General features: G+C 40.4%; 1 protein-coding gene across 4 annotated transcripts in view; it reads left to right on the top strand.

Moving 5' to 3' along the window:
* The window catches only part of LOC108002432 (heterogeneous nuclear ribonucleoprotein L-like), a 164,852-nt gene that overhangs the window by 61,259 nt on the left and 82,732 nt on the right, over window positions 1-20,861 (top strand). For all 4 annotated transcript variants that reach the window (XM_062070859.1, XM_062070857.1, XM_062070858.1 and 1 more), the window contains one exon: window positions 18,007-18,070. In XM_062070859.1, the coding sequence (XP_061926843.1) occupies window positions 18,007-18,070 (64 nt within the window). The remainder of the gene's footprint in view (window positions 1-18,006; window positions 18,071-20,861) is intronic.

The raw sequence follows: 20,861 nt of genomic DNA, 5'->3' as shown, positions 1-20,861 counted from the left end.
GGCCGAGTCCAAGTTGCGAGGCTCCAAGATCGAGTTTCCTCCGAGTTTGAATCTTAGATCCACTCTTCCCGTTGATTAACCTCCCAGTTTACACCACGTGGAGAATCATCCTCCCCGGATTTCTTCCCGATTTTCTCGACCACGTCCCCGTACCCTCGTTAGAATTACGCGCGCACGTGTAATTTGGTTGGCCGTTATTAGTAGAGCAAAATGGATACTCGATTTTCGTGGCTCGAGACAGGTATCGTTCACGCTTGGTCTCCGTGCAACGGACGGAGAAGGATAAATCCATGCTCGATCCCCGTGGCCGTGGAGCGTGAAGCTGGCTAAGGTAAGATGAATACAGGGGCGTGCTCGCGAAGACGTATAACCCGGTGAAACGAGGCTGGCCCGTGCATACTTGATTCGAGCGTGCACGCAACACCGGTCGCGGTTGTGTTGGTGGGTGACGGATATAGCCCGAGTATTTCAGAAACGTGACGTTGATGTGACAGGGGCCGTTGGAGGCCGGGCTTGTTGCTCCTTGTTTATACAGTGCATTGGCCACCAATTAATTCGGGATATTTATGCGGGGATGTTGGCGGGGGCGCTTAAAGCGTCGCCAGGACGCGTCAATTTCGGGTTTACCATGAAGTCGTTGCCATGAATTCCCATTTCTCGTTAAGACTCGGCCCAAGTTTCCCTGTGTTTAGTTTGGAAACATCACATTGTTAACCAATGTGGTTACAACCGTCCGTAATTAATCCCGCATTCTTGCTCCATTTTGTGCACCGAGTTTGTTGTTCCCCCTTAAGAAAATTCCCGAATTAACGTTCCTCTCGATGCTGCTTCATTTAATCAATCTCTCGAAAAACTTTCCCTTATTTCTCTCTCCTTTTGTAGAAGGGACGATCATCTTTTAGATTTTTCACGCCACTCTTTCATCGCCACCCCTCTCTCCTCCTTCTCGTTTTTGATCCCCTTTATTCGACGAACAAAAAAATTGTCTATCTTATCTTGGAACCATCGAAGATGACGCGATATGTAAAGAAGATTCGTTGGGAGAATGAGGAGAGAAAGGAGTAGGGAGCAACGGAATGTTAATCGATGGATCTTATGGATTAGTTATTTCCACGATGACCTATATCGGGCGAATTTTCTCCGGCCAACACCTCGCGCGATCCATCGTGCGGTTGAGGGCAGCAACTGGGACTGGCCTAAAGCCAGACGAATTCGAGCTCTTCCTGATACGAGAACCCGCGTGTTCGCCTTCCTAAGGCAGACATCAAAGGGGCCAAAGAGATAATAGGATTGTTTAAGTAATGCTTTCTGCGCTTTGACCGCGTCGCACATTGCTGATCCTTCACACCGCCGCTAATGGCTTGCGAAACTATTTCTTACTCCCCAAACTTTGTTATTTGGAAAAACGTTTTTCGATCGGATAATTCCAATTCGCGCCTTCGCTTCTCAGTTTTCCTCCAATGTCCACGATTGAAAGTGTCGTTGAAGAAGGAGTAGTCGAAATTTAGATACGGGATTAAGTTAATGAAACGGTTATTCCGAAAAATGGTAATCGCAAAATGGTTTTTTTTTTTTCGTATTTTTAGATAAAATCGTAGACGTTTCGCTTTGATATTAAATACATGGTAAAATATAACGTTTTTATAACTTTGAGGAGGGTTAATGAAACATTCGCTATCTTTAGACGAAAACGTAGCGAATACAGATAAGAAGGGCTCGGTAATTGCATTACAAAACAGCGGTTCATTTACAAGAGACGTTTAAATAATTTTTGTTCTTATCGTTGCATTCCTGTCGAATGGATATAATTATAGGACGATGCTCACCGATATCCTTCGAATCCTCGCGAAATTTTAATAAAAGAATTCAGAATCAGGTGAATAAATAAAGCAACTTTTATTTTCTCACTCACTTGTGAATTCATAATCCCCTATGAAAGTTTACGCAGATTAAGAATCCCTGTTTTAAAGCCGCGATACTTAAAATAGCCATAAAAAATCTCGGATATCGCTTTCCGTCACAATTGGACAACCGAAACGATCGAGATCGCCACGAAACGGATCAATTCCGTTTTCGAGAATGATTTTGGCGATTTTGAAAATTTTGTCGATCTAATACGAGCGGAATATCATCGGAGGGGGCGAAAAGTCACGAGATGCGCGAATTATCGTGGGATCGAAAATATGCAAATCGGATTACCGCTTAAGATACGCGAGATGGGTGGAGTCAGATTACGTAAGGATTGGCGGGAAACAATCTCTTTCGCTCTTTCGATCGATTTTCTCGCGCATTAGACGCGCCTGCATCTCTAACCGAGACTCGGCTTTCGTGATAACAAATTCCTCGAGGTGGAAAGCGCGTGTGCGCGACACTCTTTCTCTGTTGCACCTTCGAGCGTCTAATCGTCGATTATTAAACATCGTAAAATCGATGGAATGAAATATTGATTATTACATCGAGGGAAACGCGATCGAGTAACAAAGAAACGGAGGAAATGATAATTAATTCGATAATGCAGCTCGCATGCAAACGAGAGGTTTGATTTAACAATTCAAATGAGGGAGTCGTTCGTCGTTTGCTAGAATTCTCAACGAAAATTCTATTATCGATCTCGGCCAACGTATTTGATTAACATTTTTGACCGGGTGGATCGTCGTCACTCATATTCCCCTCATTGAAAGTGCAATTGTTCATTTGACACGATTCCACGTTCCGTGCGACGAGAATTGAAAAAAATTCTCCGACTTCGTAATTTCTCCCTTTTTTTCGAAAATGTAAAGGTGGAGCTGTATAAAATAATTTAGTCTCTATTAAAGTTCGTAAGCGTTTTAATCAAGCATCTATATACATATATATATATATATATATATATATATATATATCAGAGAAGAAAAATCGGATGTAATAAAATTCTACGTATATAAAACGCCAACTTTGTAACATCTTGATCCAAGATCGATATCCGTCACTTCGTAAGGATATTTTAAATTATTTCTCAAAAAAAAAAAAACTCGAATCCCACGTGCTTAAATTCTTCCTTAAGAGATGGAAGCATAACGAGAGAAATCTCTTGTTAAGAGAAGCAAAATATTCCTGAATTTCTCGCGAGAGGGAGAAAAGGAGAAAAAATAGCGCGAAGAAATTGCGGAAGCTTTATCGGCGAGGACCATGCCACTTACCGCACCCGCTTTTTTCTCCGCTCGATGGAGAATATTTCACGAGAAGGTCGAGAACGGTGGTGCATCATTCGTGACTTAACCGCGGATCTATCTATGAACGATACCATCTATTTTCCCGGCCAATGAAATTTACCGCCTCGATTTTTCGTCATCGAACACGTCCCATAAATATTCTTCCTCCATCGATCGATCGATCCATCGATTTTTATCCTCCTGGCAAACGCTATCAACTAACACTTTCCCTCCACGTTTGCATTACAAGTTATATGAATTTCGTCGTGATGATTCACTTTCCTATTTTTTTTTTTTTTTTTGGAAACGTGGATCCCTTTTCGGGATCTCGAGATCATCAAACATTTGATCGTTTTTGATTCGCGGTACAAAAGGACGGATCCGTTAAACGGCGAATTTTCGATCACATCGATAGAATTTCTAACGATTTTCGAGAGGATTTACGCGAAAATGATAAAGCTGGACCGAATCGAACTCGATCCTCCCTTTCTTGAACGCGCTTGTACTTGAGATAACTCGATATTTCGTTCTTCTTGATAAGAAATTTCAATTTATATTCGAAGTGAATTTTATCGTAAAGAATAATGCGTTAGATTTACGTTAGATCTTGTTTGGAATATGGATTAGTTAATTTAAGTGAGCGGTCGAAAGCGAGTAATTTTTTCAGATTTGCGGATTTTTCAATCAGTTTCGGATCAGTAAAATCCCTGTTACTTACCGGTTGTAGTCCAGTTATGAGCCAACTGAATCCGCTATCTTTAGAATTTAAAACTTAGCGGTTAGTTTCTTTTTTCAAGTTTAATTAATGAATAATATTATTCATTGCCTCAACTTCTTGGGCTGATAAACATTTATGCTTCCGCGAAATCGTTTTAAATTTATACGAACAATTTACCCCTATTATCATTTTATCTTCACAGCCGTATAACTCGAATCTTGTAATATTGCACATTTATTTTATACTTTCTTAAACTTGTCCGATAACAATTCCTTTAGAAACTTATAATTCTAACAAATCCCCTTAATTCCACGAGTATCCAACTCTTCCGTTACTTTTTATTATATATATATATATATTATATATATATATATCTCGTGCTTCCACGGATACGTTTCTCTAATTTTGTGCGACTGATGAAAATTCGAAATAATTCATCGACGAAGAAAAATTATAAGCCCAACTTCGATAGAAGGAAACGAGAGAAACTTGAAGAAAACTTTTTGAAGAAAAAGCAGAAATCGTGAATCGGCAGAAAAATTATGAAACGTCGCCTCCAAGAGCACGATTAATTAACCGAGCACGCGTGCAATTGAACGTGGCAGGGATCCGGAATCCTCGGTCGCGCGCCCCGTTTTTCCCAACTCTTCCGCATCATCGATCATAATCGTCGGGACGTAGACGCGAGTAAATCAATTATCGTCCCTTCGTTTCTATGAACGAGGTCAGAAAGAGATTCTGCAAATCTTCGTTACCCGCCATTGTTCCCCACGGTATGTGGGTTAATCACCGCCGAACTTCCAAGCCATTTTCCGTCCGCCACGCTCCGTGTCCCGGTCCAACTTGTTCGTCCCGCCACCAGTTGCTATTCCAATCGAATTCGTGCCGAGTCGCGATCGACCACTGCTCTCCGCCATTTCCTCGTTTCGTCTATCGATCGATTTTTCTTTCCTTTCCTTTCCTTTCTCTTCCCCTTTTTGCCCTTTTTTCTCCTTTCTCTTTCCCATTTCCCTCGTGACAAATTTGAGACAAACGCCACGAGTCACGTTTTTGCGGAGGAGCGACTCGTTCCAATTGGGACGAGAAGTAAAAATCGGTTCGCGATTTCTTTTACAGGACACGTTTTCCACTCGCGATTACCGTGACGTGTCGGTTTCGGTTTAATCGATTAATGAGACGGCTTTTCTAAGCTCGTGGCGACGTAATTTTAGGAGTTTGGAAGAGCCAGTTACCTTAATTGGGAATTTAATTCATGGTATACGGGGAGGTTGCTATGGGACGCGAAAATGTATACGTGACGAGATTAAAAAGGACGTTCAATTAGATTTGTATCATCGCCACGAATAAATTTTTGGATTTTTTTGTTTTAAGTTTGGACAAGGTAATTGAATTTTTTCTTCCAAGTTTAGGTTCACTCCCGGATCGATCGGGACACGGCTTATCTTCTTTATTGGAATTATCTTCGTTCTAGTATCTTGTATATAAGAATTTTCGAGACCTTTCGTTGTACTTATACACCCAAGAGAATTGAGATTAATTTTATGGGGAAATGAATCCTCTTGATCCGTTTCCTTTTTTCCCTCTTTTTTCGAAATCGCGAAAGCGGCGCGTTGTTATCAAACGATCAAACGAAAAAATATTTCGCGTCGCTGGCGAAATTGGAAAATTTGAATAAGAAGCGGGGCGTAATTTCGCAGACGAGATCGGGGATCCAATTTTCACAACGTCAGTCAGAGATTGAGTTTATAATTGGCCCTGCGGCGTATCCATCTCGAATCGATTAACCTGCGCTTCATTAAAATGTTTACCGACACGTTTTTTTTTTATCGCGAAAATGCATCGTTCCTTTCTGTCTCGAGTGAGCGGTGCAGATGGCCGCGGTCACTTTGTGTACGTATCGTTACAATTTAATGAAATTGATGGACTCGAAAAATATGAGTCGACGTGTGTTTTATCACGATTGAATTTTTATCACGATAAGAGGCGGATATATCGGCAGAATATCAGAAATATTTCAAGAGTGCTCGATAGGAATATTTTTTTCTTTTTTTAACGTGTAATGTAAATACAAGTGTAACAATTAAAATACACTTTTTCTTCGTTCGTACGAGGAAGTTGAGACAAGTTATACATAGATAAATAACTTATAAACTTTCCGCAGTTTGATTATCGATGATTAATACGTTGTTAACACCTGTTTGACGAATCAAATCCCCCTTTTTCGGTCGTTTCGAGCTCCACAATGCTCTTTAAAGTTTCGAAATATAAAGTTTCGAAATTCGGGAGTTTCTAATTTTAAAGTTTTCCGGTCGAAAACTCGGTATGAATCGACGAGAGAGATTAATAACCACCACCGTTGTACACGTCGCTCGCTTCTTTTGAGGCGAGATTAAGAAAGACTCGCGGCATGATTAAAAACGTTAAACCGAGTGCGACTCGGTTTGCACGGCAACCGAGTCATTAGTTTGCTTGAATTTCTCGAATATTTTGGGGAGGGGGTTATTGTAATTTCTTCAACTTGTGGCTGCGCAATGGGATGCGCGAAATTGAAAATCAGGGATGATTTTCACGAGCACGTGGAACAACGTTATGCACAACGCAGTTAAACGCGATCCATATTCCCTGTACATCTTGTGTCTGGGCAACATTTGTCCCTCCACGTCCTTTTTGCTCTTCCGTTTAACGACACGTGTTTATACGCCCGTTTTACGAACTGCGAACAAAGGCAAAAGGTGTAAAAAAAGGGCGGAAACGATGAAGTTCTAATGGAACGTGTGGGCGATTATTATTAGTAGTGTTTCGAATCTTGGCACGCGTGCTCTATTTCGAATGCGCGTACCTCTCGATCTTTTGGACCCTCTTCCTCCCCCTCTCGTCTCCCCCTTCAAACAGTTTTATGCATTTGTAAATCACGGTCGAGAACTTTAATGGATATTTCACTACGGAACGAACGTGCGAAATTGTGTTTTAATCCGAGTGATATCTTCATGTGAAATGTCATTTTACGCTCTCTTCGAAATATTCTAGCGTAGGATAGAATTTGAAAATATTCCAATTTTATTTCGTGCGGTTAGGAACGGTGCGATTCGGATATTCGGAATTGGAAATTAAAAAAAAAAAGAGATTTTTCTTTATTTATTATACCAGCTTAGACAAACTTTTCAACTTGAATTATTCATCAACTTTTTCGAGAAGTCGAGAGGAATATAGCCATGTGAAACGAGGTTGGAAAGTTGATCAGCTTAGCTTGAGAAAGATTTATAAGGAGTAACAAATTTACAATTACGTAATCGCGATTTTAAATATTTCGAAAGGAAAACGTCTTCCATCTCGTTTCGAAGCGTTGTCACAAACATAAAGCTCGAAGTTTATTAAACAATCAGTAGTGGAATCGTGTTAAATAAGCATAGATTGATACTGTAAAAGCAAAGCAAGTGACACAACTTTATAACCAGTTTTTCTCAAACGAGTTTTCTCAAACCCTTATTTGATATTGCGCTTCAATCTTGGTTTCGTAACTCGTTAACAGAGATTCCAGGGAGTCTCTCCTTGGTTGGTTAAAACGTAAACAGCGTTCGTTATTATTCGCACTTTTACGGAAATTCTCGGCCAGCGCGAGCTCGACCGATACAATTTTAAATCCATTTATATCTCGTTGAAACATTTCGCGACGTTGAATTCGACGTCATCGACGATGCAACCGTGAGAAATAGCAGTTATCGTGGCAGTAAATTTATATTACGATGCTTTTAAAATTCTCCGAATGATTCTATATAAAAATAAAATGCGTGAAAATTCTATTTCAGGCGCTTTTATTTTATTTTATTTTATTTTATTTATTTTCTTTTTTTTTTTTTTGCAAAAGTCATGACAATGGAAATAGCGAATAGCGAGGGGAAAATTGAAGAGAATTAAACGAACCTTAACTCGCGCGTTTAAAACGTGGCACGCTTTAATTACAATACACACCTATGCATTGTACGATCAAATGTTATATATTGCAATCAAGAAATTCAAGATGATCAACTTTTTGGGGATGTATTCGTCTTTGAATTTTTTTTATTATAAAAAAGAGAAATAGTTTACGAATAAATATAAACGATGCGATCTATTAAAGTGATACAATATTCACTTCGTGTGTAATTTGTAATTTTAATTTATTATTTATTTTAATTCCCTTTTTCTTTATCATAATTATTGTATCATCTTTTATGAATGAAACTGAAAATTTCAACGCAATTCCCCTCGATTAGCTCCTTTAAAAGTCGTTATCGTAATTAATAGTGGCACTCAATCTCGTACTAATTCTTCTCCAGCGAATTTGGCACTATTTCAACGTCGGCGTTAAAACAGGAATAACATTCCCCTCTCGATGCACACGGTGCAGATTTACTCGTCGTAACGAATTCGAACAATTTCCCCGCATCTTTGTTTCTCAAAATCTCAAAATCACTCCTCCCCTTTTTCAAAAACAATTCTCCAAACAATTAACAATCCTCCTTTACCCCTCCCCTTAAAAAACTCCAAAAAAAACAATAGTCGCGCGTATCTCGAGATCATCTTTTCCCGATTAGCAAATGGAGTGCTAATTAAAAACATTAATTAAAAACGCCTCGAGAATCCGAACTGAATCGAGAGATCGTTGACATAGTTAAAGAAAACTCGTAACAACAGTAAAACGCGCATACGATCACCCGACTTTCCGACGAGTTATGTATGTACAAGTAACAAGTCTCATTAAAAATGGCGAGTCGAGAAGCCTGGCGTGTCGTTGCACACCGAAAGATCCATCTCATCGATTCTTCCCAACCACCACGATACGATCATCGTGCGTCTCCACATTTTCTCCGCGTTTAATCGCCACATGACTGTGTTGCGGAGGAGAGAGAGCGAGAGACTTCCTCCTCCTGAGATCATCACCCGATAGAACAGCAGCTTTCATCTAGCAAATTCCTCGAAAAGTAACTCGACGAATCAAGATTAACGGGCGTTAACGATGGAAACGGCGCGTTACATAACCTCCTCGATGCATCTCGAGCGCAATTAGCGGAGGAGGTCGAGACTCCGCTTTCTTCCGCTCCCCCTCTTCGTGACGGATCTCTTAATCCTCCCCACGATCGTTATCCACGGTTCACGCTCTCTCTCTCTTTCTCGCTTATCGAGACCGTCCACGATATCCTCTCCTCCGCATTCACAGGATAATCGTCCTCGCGACTTGGAAGGAACCGCGACCTTCAGTTGCCGCGGCGAGGTGTAATTGTCGCGTTAATATTCACCCCCGGAGAATTCCTGGGATATTTGCACTGGGGCGAAATTAGCTCTCGGGTAAATTTGAACAAGCCTCGTTTTCCCTCCAAAACTGGAGAGACTTAAGAGAAGAGTTTCTCTGGATTAATACTCGCGACGGTATCTCAGGGATGGATCGGCTGGTTTCATTCATCGAGTAAACATGGCTTGGATAGAAGCGCGGCCGTCGAAATAAATCTGGCTGGGCGATTGCGACAGGGCGCGAGCGGGCGCGTGGGCGATTTAATTTTCGCGAAACGCTTGTGCACTCCGTGTTGATTCACGGGCTGAATCATCGGCCCTCGACTGGGCAGCCAGCTTGGTCAAGAGTAGGAAACGTTGCGCAGGACAGGTGTAACGTCGCCGTTGCAAATGGCTGACCGTCACCCACGCGGCCACGCGATATCATCGCGCTCGAGATTCAGGATAGGAGGCAAGGACGGCGGCGATGTTCGACCACGCCAACTCTCTCGTACCCGTGCTCGGGGTGCTGCCGCCTGTGTGTGGGACGAAACGCGGCCTGTTAGAACGAGGCGCTGTTATTACACAACTAATTGGATGCGGAAGTTGAAACGTTTTTGAGATTTTACGCTACCTCGAGATTTTTCTCTTTCTTCCCTTTTTTTTAAGGCTTTCTTTTTTAAGAGGGGTTTCAACGTTGAATTATATTCATAGGGTTATGGTAATTTTTGGAAAACGTAGTTAGGCAAATTTTGGTGCGAGATGGCGGAAGCGGAGCACGAGTTAATGGATGCCAATCACAAGTCGGAAGTAACGCGATGGTAGATGTAATTATGTTATTAGATGTATATATAAATTGATGATTAAATTGTTAGGATTGAGAACGATCCGATTAAATTTTTTGATAAAATAAAGACAATTCTATTTCTTTTTTCTTTTCGCAATAAATTTCTTCTGTTTCTATCTTCTGTCGAAATACTGTTGGTGTTAAAACCGAGTTGGAATTAATTCTCTTTATCTTATACATTCCTCTATGGCATCATGCATTTCTGATAAGCATGCATACGATACTGGTACAAGATTAAGCTCTTTCAAGATTGAAACTACTTGAACATTTAAACACAGAACGGCGGCGAAACTATACCGTACATAAAAGCAACCTTGATTCAAAATGATCGACGAAGCTTAATATCGTACATAATATAAATGAAATATAAACCTGACAGGCAATAAATTTTTGCCTCGTTCCCGATAATATCGATTTTGCATAGAGAAAGATTACGAGTACTACTACGTAATTGGAGGATGGAATTAAAATGAAATATAACTCGAAGGTTACCTCCTCCAAAATTGTATAATATCATCTTTTCCTTTCTTCTATCGGACGAGAGAAAATTAATTCAATTATTTCTTGTAAAAAAATCTTGATAACGATTCGAGAATTTTATCATACTCGCGTCTTAACGTAATTTGTTAATTATTCAAATCTTGCTTCGTGTTTAGATTATTATTTATAACAAATAGTTGAGACCGTTCTTAGCATTTATCGCATTAGTTTCAAAAATGTGTTATATCACACTTGAACGAATAGGAGTGTCCACTGTAACGAATCCATTCGATCGTAGTACTCGTGATACTCTTGTTATCGGTGTGGATTATCACGAGTGTGGAGATATCGCGCGATGGGAGATCTAATTAATTGAATATGTTCGACGTTTAATTAAAATTAATGAAACGGAGCACGAACGAAACGACGAACGAATCGTCATATCAATCGGCCACCACCGGTTCTCTTTCTCGCGTTAATTACGACACGATGCACACGGTTTTGCGGTTTCGATTCCACCCAATCGAATAAGTCAAAGGAATCAGTGGATTAATACGATCTCGTTTCGATTTCAACATTCTCGATTTACTCGATACGAGAAAAAGAGAATTTTAATTTTCATCTTAAGAATACGAGTGAGGTGGAGGATTAATCGATCAAAGACGAGGCTTGAAAAATATTTCGGCTGAAAAAATTTCGCCCCGATTTTCGAGTCGAAAATAAAAATAAAACAGCCGGCAGTTTCGTACTTGGAAACGGGGGATCGTATCGTTCGCGTTTTATCGCGAACAAATACAAGAGATGTTGGTAATCGAACGCCACACCGATGAATATTTCGCGATACAACGAAACCGATAACAAGGATTATTCCGATAGGCATACACGATTTCGTCCTCGCTTCACGAGTGTATTTAGATCAACTCGATACCCGGTGATAATTCGTTATCGCGTCCAAACAACCGCGGACGCGGCCGTTTCGATCTCATTGCATCGCGATTTTTATATAAATTCATGGTTTCCATCGGTGAGAACCGAGATAGATCACGCACGACCTTTCCTCTCCATTTTCTGCTCGTGATTTGTCCACATAAGTCGAACATGGTTATACGACGAAGCGGAAAATTTAAAGGATGATTCCTAAATTAAAATCGTGAGCAATGCAAAAAACCTATTCGTAAATTACAATTTAATTTGGATAATTTAGTATTCCATCAGATTTCCAAAGATTGGAAAATTAAATGCAAAATTTGACGGAACTCGTTCAAAAACCACCGCGGTTCAATTTTCCATCCGCTTCATCGACCCCGTACAAAAATGAAAGTAACAATCTCATTGTAACGCGCGTAACAACATTTATCCAGCGAGCGAAGGAAGAATACCAACTACTATTCGCTTCCATTTTTACTTATCTGTTGACCGTAATATTTCACAACAGGCGTGCAGGGGAGAGCGAACAGAATTAATTGCCTGGTCCCTGTCGTTTCATAAATTTCCCTTCTATCCTGACGCGTCGGCCGCGTCGCTCTGCCAGCGTATTGGAAGAAGAACCCCGGAAGCGCGATTGAAATCGGGAGGATTGTCCGGCGGGCACGAGGTGGAACTAAACGAGGAAACGTTGTCCCTTGTTTTTAGCCAGATTATAAATCCATAATTCAGTGTCGCGTTCCAGAACAACGGATAAGAACGCTCACAATTCCGGTTGTGCACGGAACTCGATTTTTTCGTACGCGTTTTTAAACCGGTAATATTGTATCGCCGCTTTCTTTGCCAATTTCTAGATTGAAACTCGAAATATACTTGCTCGAATGTTGATTGTGTAAGTTTTACAAATAATAAAGATCCTTTATTCTCATTTCAACAAGCTAAAGTAAATCATATCGTACTATCTTTGCGAATAATTTGAAGATGTGTATTGTATTCGTTTTTAGAGAGTGAATTAGAGATTAGATCCTCATAAAGGATCGATATAATTTTGATATTGCTATTAATCATTAAAAGATCGGCGTAACTCTACGATCTTTTTGCATTTCCACGAGTTGAAGGGGAAAGCTTTCTGAAATCGAAGCAACGCGTGCTGACCTAAAAGCGGCATGCAACGATACTGTCCTGCATTTACCCGGTGTATTATGCGTTTCTATTCTTACTTCTCTTTTCTCGCTCTTATCCCTCTCTCTCTCTCTTTCTCTCTTCATATCTGCAACTTTTCATTAAAAAACACACCCTGTCGAAACGAAAAGATGTCGAGAAGAAGACAAACAAAACCTTTTCTTTGCTAATGTCCCTTCCCCTCTCCACCACCCCCTCCCAAATAGAAAAAGCCACCAAGGAAAATCCTGTTTACATTCCTTAGCAGTATCTGTTGCCCGTTTAACGTTACACTCGATGCATTCTCCATTTTTCCTCTCCTCATACTTGCTCGGCCCCGCTCACTTCGCCTCCTTTCAGCCTTCGTTTTACACGCCGTCCCCGCTTAATGCCCTCGAGATCCAGAATCTCTTAATTCAACTTTCGTCGGAAAATCCAATAAGGAACTCCTCCTCCTCCTCCTCCTCCTCCTTCTCCTCAGCCGTTGTCGTTGGCGCAGATGAGAGAGAGAGAGAATGGATCAGATGTTTCGGTACAGAGTTTCCTCTCGTCGCTTGAAATTAGCGTTTTCGAGCGGCTGAATAATTCCGCGTGCACACTGGTTGGTCTGTAAACCCGCTAGCCTTATCTCGCCGCTTTAATAATTTTCCTGGGGAGGCCGCAATTGCAATACCGTTGGAATATCCACGTGCTCGTACGTTCTCTTTATCTCTCTCTCTTTCTCTTCCCCTTCCTCCGCGAGTTTCATTTTATCGCGTCGGTATATTGCCGCGTTTCGTTTCGATATTTATAAACGCTTTCGCGATTCACTTTATCCCGAGACTGGTTATCAATTTCTTCCCCCGGATGAGACGGGGAAAACGAAATTTTCTCTCGAGGTATTGCGCGAATTTTGTAAACTTGGCGCATAAATGAAAATGGTCGGTGTTAAGGTAAGCGAGATTTACTAGGTGGAACCATTTTGAAAAGTTCACTGGCTCAACGGATTAGCTTCTAGTTCCTTTTTAGTAGGACACCACCGGGTTTCTTTTTCTCTGAATCCTTTCCGTTCTCTCCTACCCGGAGAGAAATTGAACAAATCTGAGGGTTGATTTTATTTAGGGAGCTGATTCCCCGCTTATCTCTATCCGTGTATCTCTTAAACTCTACTTATCTCTTGAGAACACTTGTTGTAAATATATTCCGAGGAACAAGGCTGTCGTCTCATTTGAAAATAAAATGATACGTCTCTCTCTCTCTCTCCTTCTCTCTCTTTTTTTACGATCTTCCATAAGAATCTCCAATAATTTTGTCCATGTAGAGGTTCGTGCGTGAAAGTGTCTTTGCATAAATTTCGTTTTCGGAGAAGCCAGCAGAATCGAACAGGTCGCTTTATCCGATCGAAATATCGCGCGTGGCTCGAGTTCCTTCAACCTCGTGTAAAACAAACAAAAAAGAGAAAGAGAGAGAGAGAGAGAGAAAAAAGAAGTTTAATTCATACGAAAGCACGGTCCGTTGGTTTCAACCTTCACAAATCACCGCGTTCAGGGAAGCAGGCATGAAAGTTTCCAGCAAAAATAGAAGCTTCGTGGAATCGTAGCAAAAATCTTTTGCAAAAGTTCCAGCAGCGTGGAATTGCCAACTATTTTCGCCCGATATTTTCACTCTTCTCTTCCCCCTCTCGTTCTATCATTTTTCTTTTTATCGTGTTTCCCCTCTATCCTCTTTTCCTTTTTCCTTTTCTTTATTTTCTTTAATTCCTTTTTTTTATTTTCTTTAATTCCCAGTACACGGTATGAAATTTTGTATCCGGTGAAAAAGTGTGCTTTCCTCGACAAAGAAGGAAAAGCGTATCCTTTTTTACTCGACTTTCCCGTCACCCGGCGCCGCGATAAATCACGCGAAATGCCATCGCGAAAATGCATAGTCCCATCAGGACGTATCAAGTCTCTCAGACGGTCAACAGAGAAGGATCGAAGCGCGATTACGATTATCGTGGGTGGCGGTTGGATTGGTGGAAATGTTGGTTGCCATTTTCTTACGCGAACTTCACGATATCTTGCTACCGATACCGAAGTAAGCGAAGTTTCTGAATCTCTCAGAATTACAGATACGCGTGTTAGAGTGGGATGGAAGATGGAAATAAAAATATGCAAATATGTTCGGGACGAAGAACGAAGTTGGAGTAGAAATTTTAAGCGGTGTAGATTGAAACAAACGCGAAATTTCATATGCAAAGGCGACTCGTTAAAACTTGTTTTTCGGGTTATGAAGAATTTCGCGCTACATAAAACGGAAATAGAGTGTGACAGAGATAAGGCTGCCTTTCTATCGCTGCCTCGTTTCATCCGATATTAAATCGAAATTAAATCGCTTATAACTGGAAGAATAAGCTTCGATTTTTTCCTATCAACTCTTGCATTTGTTTGTATTTCTTTTCGATTTTCCTTCTCGTTTATTAAATTTTATATTTCTAGCCAGTTCGTCCACTCGAACGAATCTCTTTGAGGGAATTTTTATTTGCGGGAACACACGCTTCCAAGAAATATAAAATTCGACGTCAATAATTCCTTTACATAAGTGGCTGACGCATCGTTGTACGTCGTTTAATCGCACTGTACAGGTATTTTTATTTCGATACGTTGTTCCCATTGTATTTTCATTCGGTGTATATTTTTGGTCGGACAATACGCGATTTTTCCCCTTCTCCCTCTCCCTCTCCCCCTCCCCTTTCGAATAAATAGAACAAGTTGCGCAAGATAAATCCTGCGCGGAATATCGTTCTCTTTTTTTTTCGAGAGAGAATTTTTACCATCCAGCATTGTCATTCGTGAAATCATCCGGTATCAGAATAAATATTTAGATCTGGATCGAATGTATATTATCCACGTTATCCCCCCGGGGGGATAGCTACCGTTAGCTTTTGTATCGCGTCAAACGTATCTGCTATCGTATCCCTGAAATTAAAAGTTATCGTTCCACGAAATTTTCCACGATATTTTCGCGTATAAACGCGGGGGAAAAAAATATTCCTTCTTCGATCCTTTTTTCAAACTTCGTCCCGTAAAATCTCGGAATGTTTATTCCCGCTTTTGATCGAAATATTCGAACAAGAAGAAAAAGAAGAAGCTTGTAAATCGTCATGATCGTTTCAAGCTCGCTTAATCGTCTCCCTGGTCCAAAATTTACGAATCACGAGATCACCATCGATGCTTATTTTATCGAGAAATTTCACTCGAGATGCTCGAACCGCCGCCTCTCAACCATTTATCCGCGAGGAAGAGAATACCGTTCTTTCACGGAAAGCAAGGCGCGAGTTGTCGAACTCGAAGAGGGACGCCACGATTTCTATCCTCGCTAGGGTGAAGAAAACCGAGCTGCTTAAAAGCCGATCGAGTTTAACGAATCACGGGAGGATGCAGAGAGGATGCGAGTTGGTCTCTCGTTTCATTCCACGTCGAGTTCCACAACGGTTTCTCGAGGCGGAAGATATCAAAAAGAGGAACACCCTTTCGCCGGGAATTTATCGTTCGATTAATCTTCCAACCGTCCTCGAAGATTTTATTGGCTGGAATCGGACGAGACGAAGTGAAACCGTTTCCCTTTCCGCCAGATTTGTTTCGTTCTAACAAGCATCCCTATTCGGAGGAAATACGGTTTATCACGCTTGTTGTCCCTTCGACCTCGTGCCACTCCTCTCTTGATAAATGCACGCTACTTTCCTCCTCCACTCGTGGTGGTCACCCGTGGTGGAATTATTCTTATGAGAAATAAGAAGCGGGGCATTGAGCAGCGACGTTTTTTACGATCGTTGAAAATCGAAATTTACAATCGGATGTAATTCGATAAGTTTAACGAACGGTTAATCGTGGGACTCTTCCATGTTTACGTATTTTTCCGATGTGGATATTTATATCTTATACAAATTTAGAATTCGTGAATTTAAAAATAAGGCTCGAAGCTTTCTTTTCTTCGAAGACAGCTAATCTTTCTCGAATTGAATGAAAAAAGATTCGAGATGGAATTGAGGAAAAAATTTTTGAAATCGTAAGAAACAGTAAGAAACAAGTTCGATCATCTAAAAATTTTCGAGTTGGGTTAATCAATCAACGAAAATAAAAAAAGAGGAAAGGAAGAAGGGAAAGGGACACGCGACGAATCCCGTGGAAAACGTGGAGAGTATTCAACGAAGCTTGGCGGTGGTAGGAAAGGAATTAAATTTTTCCCTGGCGAACAAAAGAGTGCTTTTCCCTCCTTCGAGTCGAGAGGCTCGTGCGGAGAGGATCCACGAAGACTGGACAAAAGACTGCGAGGGGGGAAACTTTTCGTAACGAAAGTGGAGTTGCATCGATCGATCGAAGCGAAGGAAGCTCGAAAATGTGCCAAAAATGTCGTAATACGCGATCGAAATTTAATAACAATAATCGCACGAGAGAGGGAACGTTGCGAACGTGCGCTCTCGGAGGTCGAGACCGAAATGAGCTCGAACGACATTTCGTCTTTCCCATTCTCTCTCCTTATACGTCTACCTGTATATTTGTATATAATTCGTTTTGCAACGGCGCATGCATAGCTAATCGAGGATTTATGGGACGGAGAAGGGAGGGAGTTAAATTCCCATATTAATAATTCGGTTCACGATCGGCGAATGCACGGAATGTGTTAAATTTCAACCGGGTGTCCGAGTTGAAATTACGAGAACTCGTACGACTTGTGTTAGAGAATTCCGTTTGTCGACGATAATTGTCGATAATTCAAGGAGGATCGTTTGCCGGGATATTCCTTGAAAATAAGTTAAAGTTGATTTTTTATGGATATTAATTTTTTAACGATTTGTAATTTCACGTAATAGCGCGAAGATATGGAAAGGGTTTGGGATAGATTTTTCAGAAACTGGGAAATCGAGCACGTAAAGAGACGGAATCCATTCAATCGTCGTGTAAGATTTAATCCTTAATTACCGAGGCGAAGTCTGTCTACGGATTCTACCGTGATTCATTACTCCGCATAAATTGAAAGTTTTCTTTTCTCGTTAAATCCTCTCTCTGCGCAATTATGGAATAATATCTTATATTGTTTCATCATTATGTTTGGTTAATATTATCCAAGAATATCAAAATATTGTTTTCTTATAAAACACAATATTGTGCCTCGTTCCCATGTAATAATATAATTCGGAATTAATTCTATGGAGAAGCATTCAATATAATTCAAATAATAATACTTTTTAATCAAAGATTAATAGTTAAAATTTATCTAACTATTTTATAACTTCGTAACTTATATCCGAAATAACTTTTCAATATCCAAAATAACAATTCAATCGAATATAGAAAATCTTTGGTAAAAACTTATAATAATCTTAGAGACGATATAAGAATTAAGGAATAATAATTCACAGAAATGAATTTCTCTTTAATTTAACGCTTATCTAGATTCGTTCTCTTTTTTTTTTCCAGCCCACCAAACTGAACGTATACAAGAACGACGCAGAAAGCTGGGATTACACGACACCAACGCTGGGTGAGTTTCTTTCTTAATTTCTTTACCCTTTTCTATCTCTCCGTTTTTTCTCATTTATTTATCTATATTTTTTTTCTCTCTCTCTCCTTTATGTTCGTTCGTCGCGAGAACGCGCGTTCTCGAGCATTTTTTAATCATCGACATCGCGTAGCGCAAGGGCTGCGTGTACGTGCGTACACGAAACAAATCATCGTGCACCGGAATCGTTCCTCTTTTTCTTCAACAATCTCCGTTTTGTCTTTTTTTCTCTTTAGAAACGATGGAATTCCTTCTAATTTTGCGACGCATCCATCGGCCTCTTTCTCCTCCTCGCCTCCTCCTTTTTTCTCTCTCTCTTTTCTTCTTCTTAACACCTCTGTGAAACTCTTCTGCGCGCACGCCGCCGCATCGAGAAGACGGGATAATTGGATAAAAACGTAGTCCGGATGCGAGCTTGGAAGGTTTCCGTAAAACGCATCCCTCGATAAAGTTCACGTATGCGCGATGTCGTACACGGAAACGTGGATCGAACCATGTTGAGAAATCCGAGTGTTGGAAAATTTGAAGAAAATCGTTCCACGAGAAGGAATTTGTGTATAGTGGATATGGTGGCTGTTGCTTGATTAAATTTTTATTATTATTATTTTTTTTTTCTTTTGGAGAATTTTAAGAAAATTTTTTTCGACGAAGAAAATTGGAACACGTTGAAATGATTTTTGCTCGATTGAATATTTTTCTACTTTTTTTTCCTTCTTCTTCTTCTTCTTCTATTTTTTTTTTTTTTTTTTAGAACGTCTTGGATGTTTCTTTTCGTTTAATTATTTTGTTGACGTTGCGTTTCTACTTTACAAAGAGAAATCGTAAGGTAGAAACCAGTTTAAGCACGTTGATCAAAGTTTGCCCGGGATCGTTTGGAGATTCTGGAAAGCTGTTCGCGAGGAAATTAGTTAAATAATCTAGTTCGATTTAAGTTGTACGTGATTTCAACGAATTTTTCCTTCTTTTTCTTTTTTTTTCCCCCCTCTTTTTAACTTTCTAAAAGATTTATATTATCTTTCTTATTCCTTCCTATTTCTCGTATACAAATAACATTCCGAGAAACATTTTCACGTGTTTAAGATAGAAAAAGAAATATCTCTACTGCGTTTATTTCTACAAACAAATATAAAACTGGATAAATTAATTTATTCCTTGCAAACGTCGCTTTCTCCAAATTTCCAACAATAACACGGTTCGATCCTCGAATGCCGTAGCGTGTCATGGCAAATTGACCAAACAATTGACAATTGACAATGACAATTTTCCCAATTTTTTCACGCACCCGCGTATTTCCATTTTCTTTCCAACTCTGGATTCGCGAGAAGATCTAGAAGAACGAGAGGAACGGTTCCAAAATGGTGGCCCACGAGTCGACACGATCGAATCATTTTCGCCCATCGCAACGATTCATGATACCAGCGTATTATACATGCAACGAGGCAAACGCAATTCACGCAATCATCAGACACACGGGTCACGCAAATACGGTCGAAGTCGAACACAGAAATACCACACCAAGGCCCACGGCCCGCCGGAAGTGTAGCGCGCTTTGAAAAGAGATGCGCCATGCCTCGTATCGACGTGTCCGCGATCCATTGTGACGATAAAGGCACTCGTTAGCAGGGACTCGGATATTTTTCCGCTTTAAATCGCAATTACTCCGCTGGCAATTTATCTCGCGTCGCAAATTGGCGGTCCCTCTCCTTCCCCCTCTCCTCCCCTTCCCACGTCTCGATTATATCGGGCCAATTCGATATCGAATTATTTTATTTTACTCGGCCCGATTCGAAATTTTCGATCGGGATTGGAACCGATGTTGCACGCAATTTTTCACACGCGGCCGGTCACACGCCGATTTCGAACGATGGTTAAAACGATGGTTAGAGATCGCAAACGCGGTTTCTCCCCGTTTTGCATTCGCAGACCGCGCCGATGTGGCAATTACCACGGGATTCGGAACAATCGAAAGATTCAGAGCAGAAAATGGCGGAGTTAGGAGGGGCGTGACTGGGGAGAGAGAATTGGAGATCGGAGTTGGACGACTTTTTCACCAAATTCGTTCTCGATTTCTGTTTACTACTCCGCGGTTTTAATTGTGTTTATTTATCGAGTCTTTAAAAGGAAATTAGAATAATCGAGAGGATCGAGACCGGAGGAATTTTAACGTTGGCCGAGAGTTCGAGAGTTGGGTGTCGTTGGTTATCGAAATTATTCGAAGTTTCCTTAATAATAAATTTTCAGCCAACTTCCTTACGATTATATTCTTTCGAGTTGGAGAAAGATCTATCTCGAAGAGAGATTATAAGCACGACCCAATTACACCATTTTCTTAAGAAAAAAAGAAAAACTTGAGGAAGTTTTCAGACTCGATGTTCCCGACTTGCGATTATTAATAGGGTTTAACGTCTCGACGATTCTGTTTCAATTACGATAATCGTGGAAGGAAATCCTGGAAAGCGAACGATTTAAGTTCAAAGAGGGAATAGTTAGACTAGCTCGTTAATTCTGGATTAAAAGGGATTTCGAAAATTTTGAGGGGGAGATTAACGAGATTTCACCGATGACAATTTTAATCTCAAGATTAATCGTTTCAACGATTTTCAATGATGATTTCAAATGTCACGGTTATCTGTGATCGGTAACTTTCAACTTTCTCCCCGCTTTCAATTATAAAAATTGAGATTCCATCGATCGAATAGATTTTTTTTTTTTTTTAAATAAACGCAGGATATAAAAATATAAAATTCTCGGCACCCTCGACACCTTCGAACTT

Source organism: Apis cerana, linkage group LG1 (genome assembly GCF_029169275.1).
Source record: "Apis cerana isolate GH-2021 linkage group LG1, AcerK_1.0, whole genome shotgun sequence".
NCBI lineage: Eukaryota > Metazoa > Arthropoda > Insecta > Hymenoptera > Apidae > Apis > Apis cerana.
Note: the sequence above shows the minus strand (reverse complement) of the source record. Positions and strands in the feature narration are given on the sequence as shown.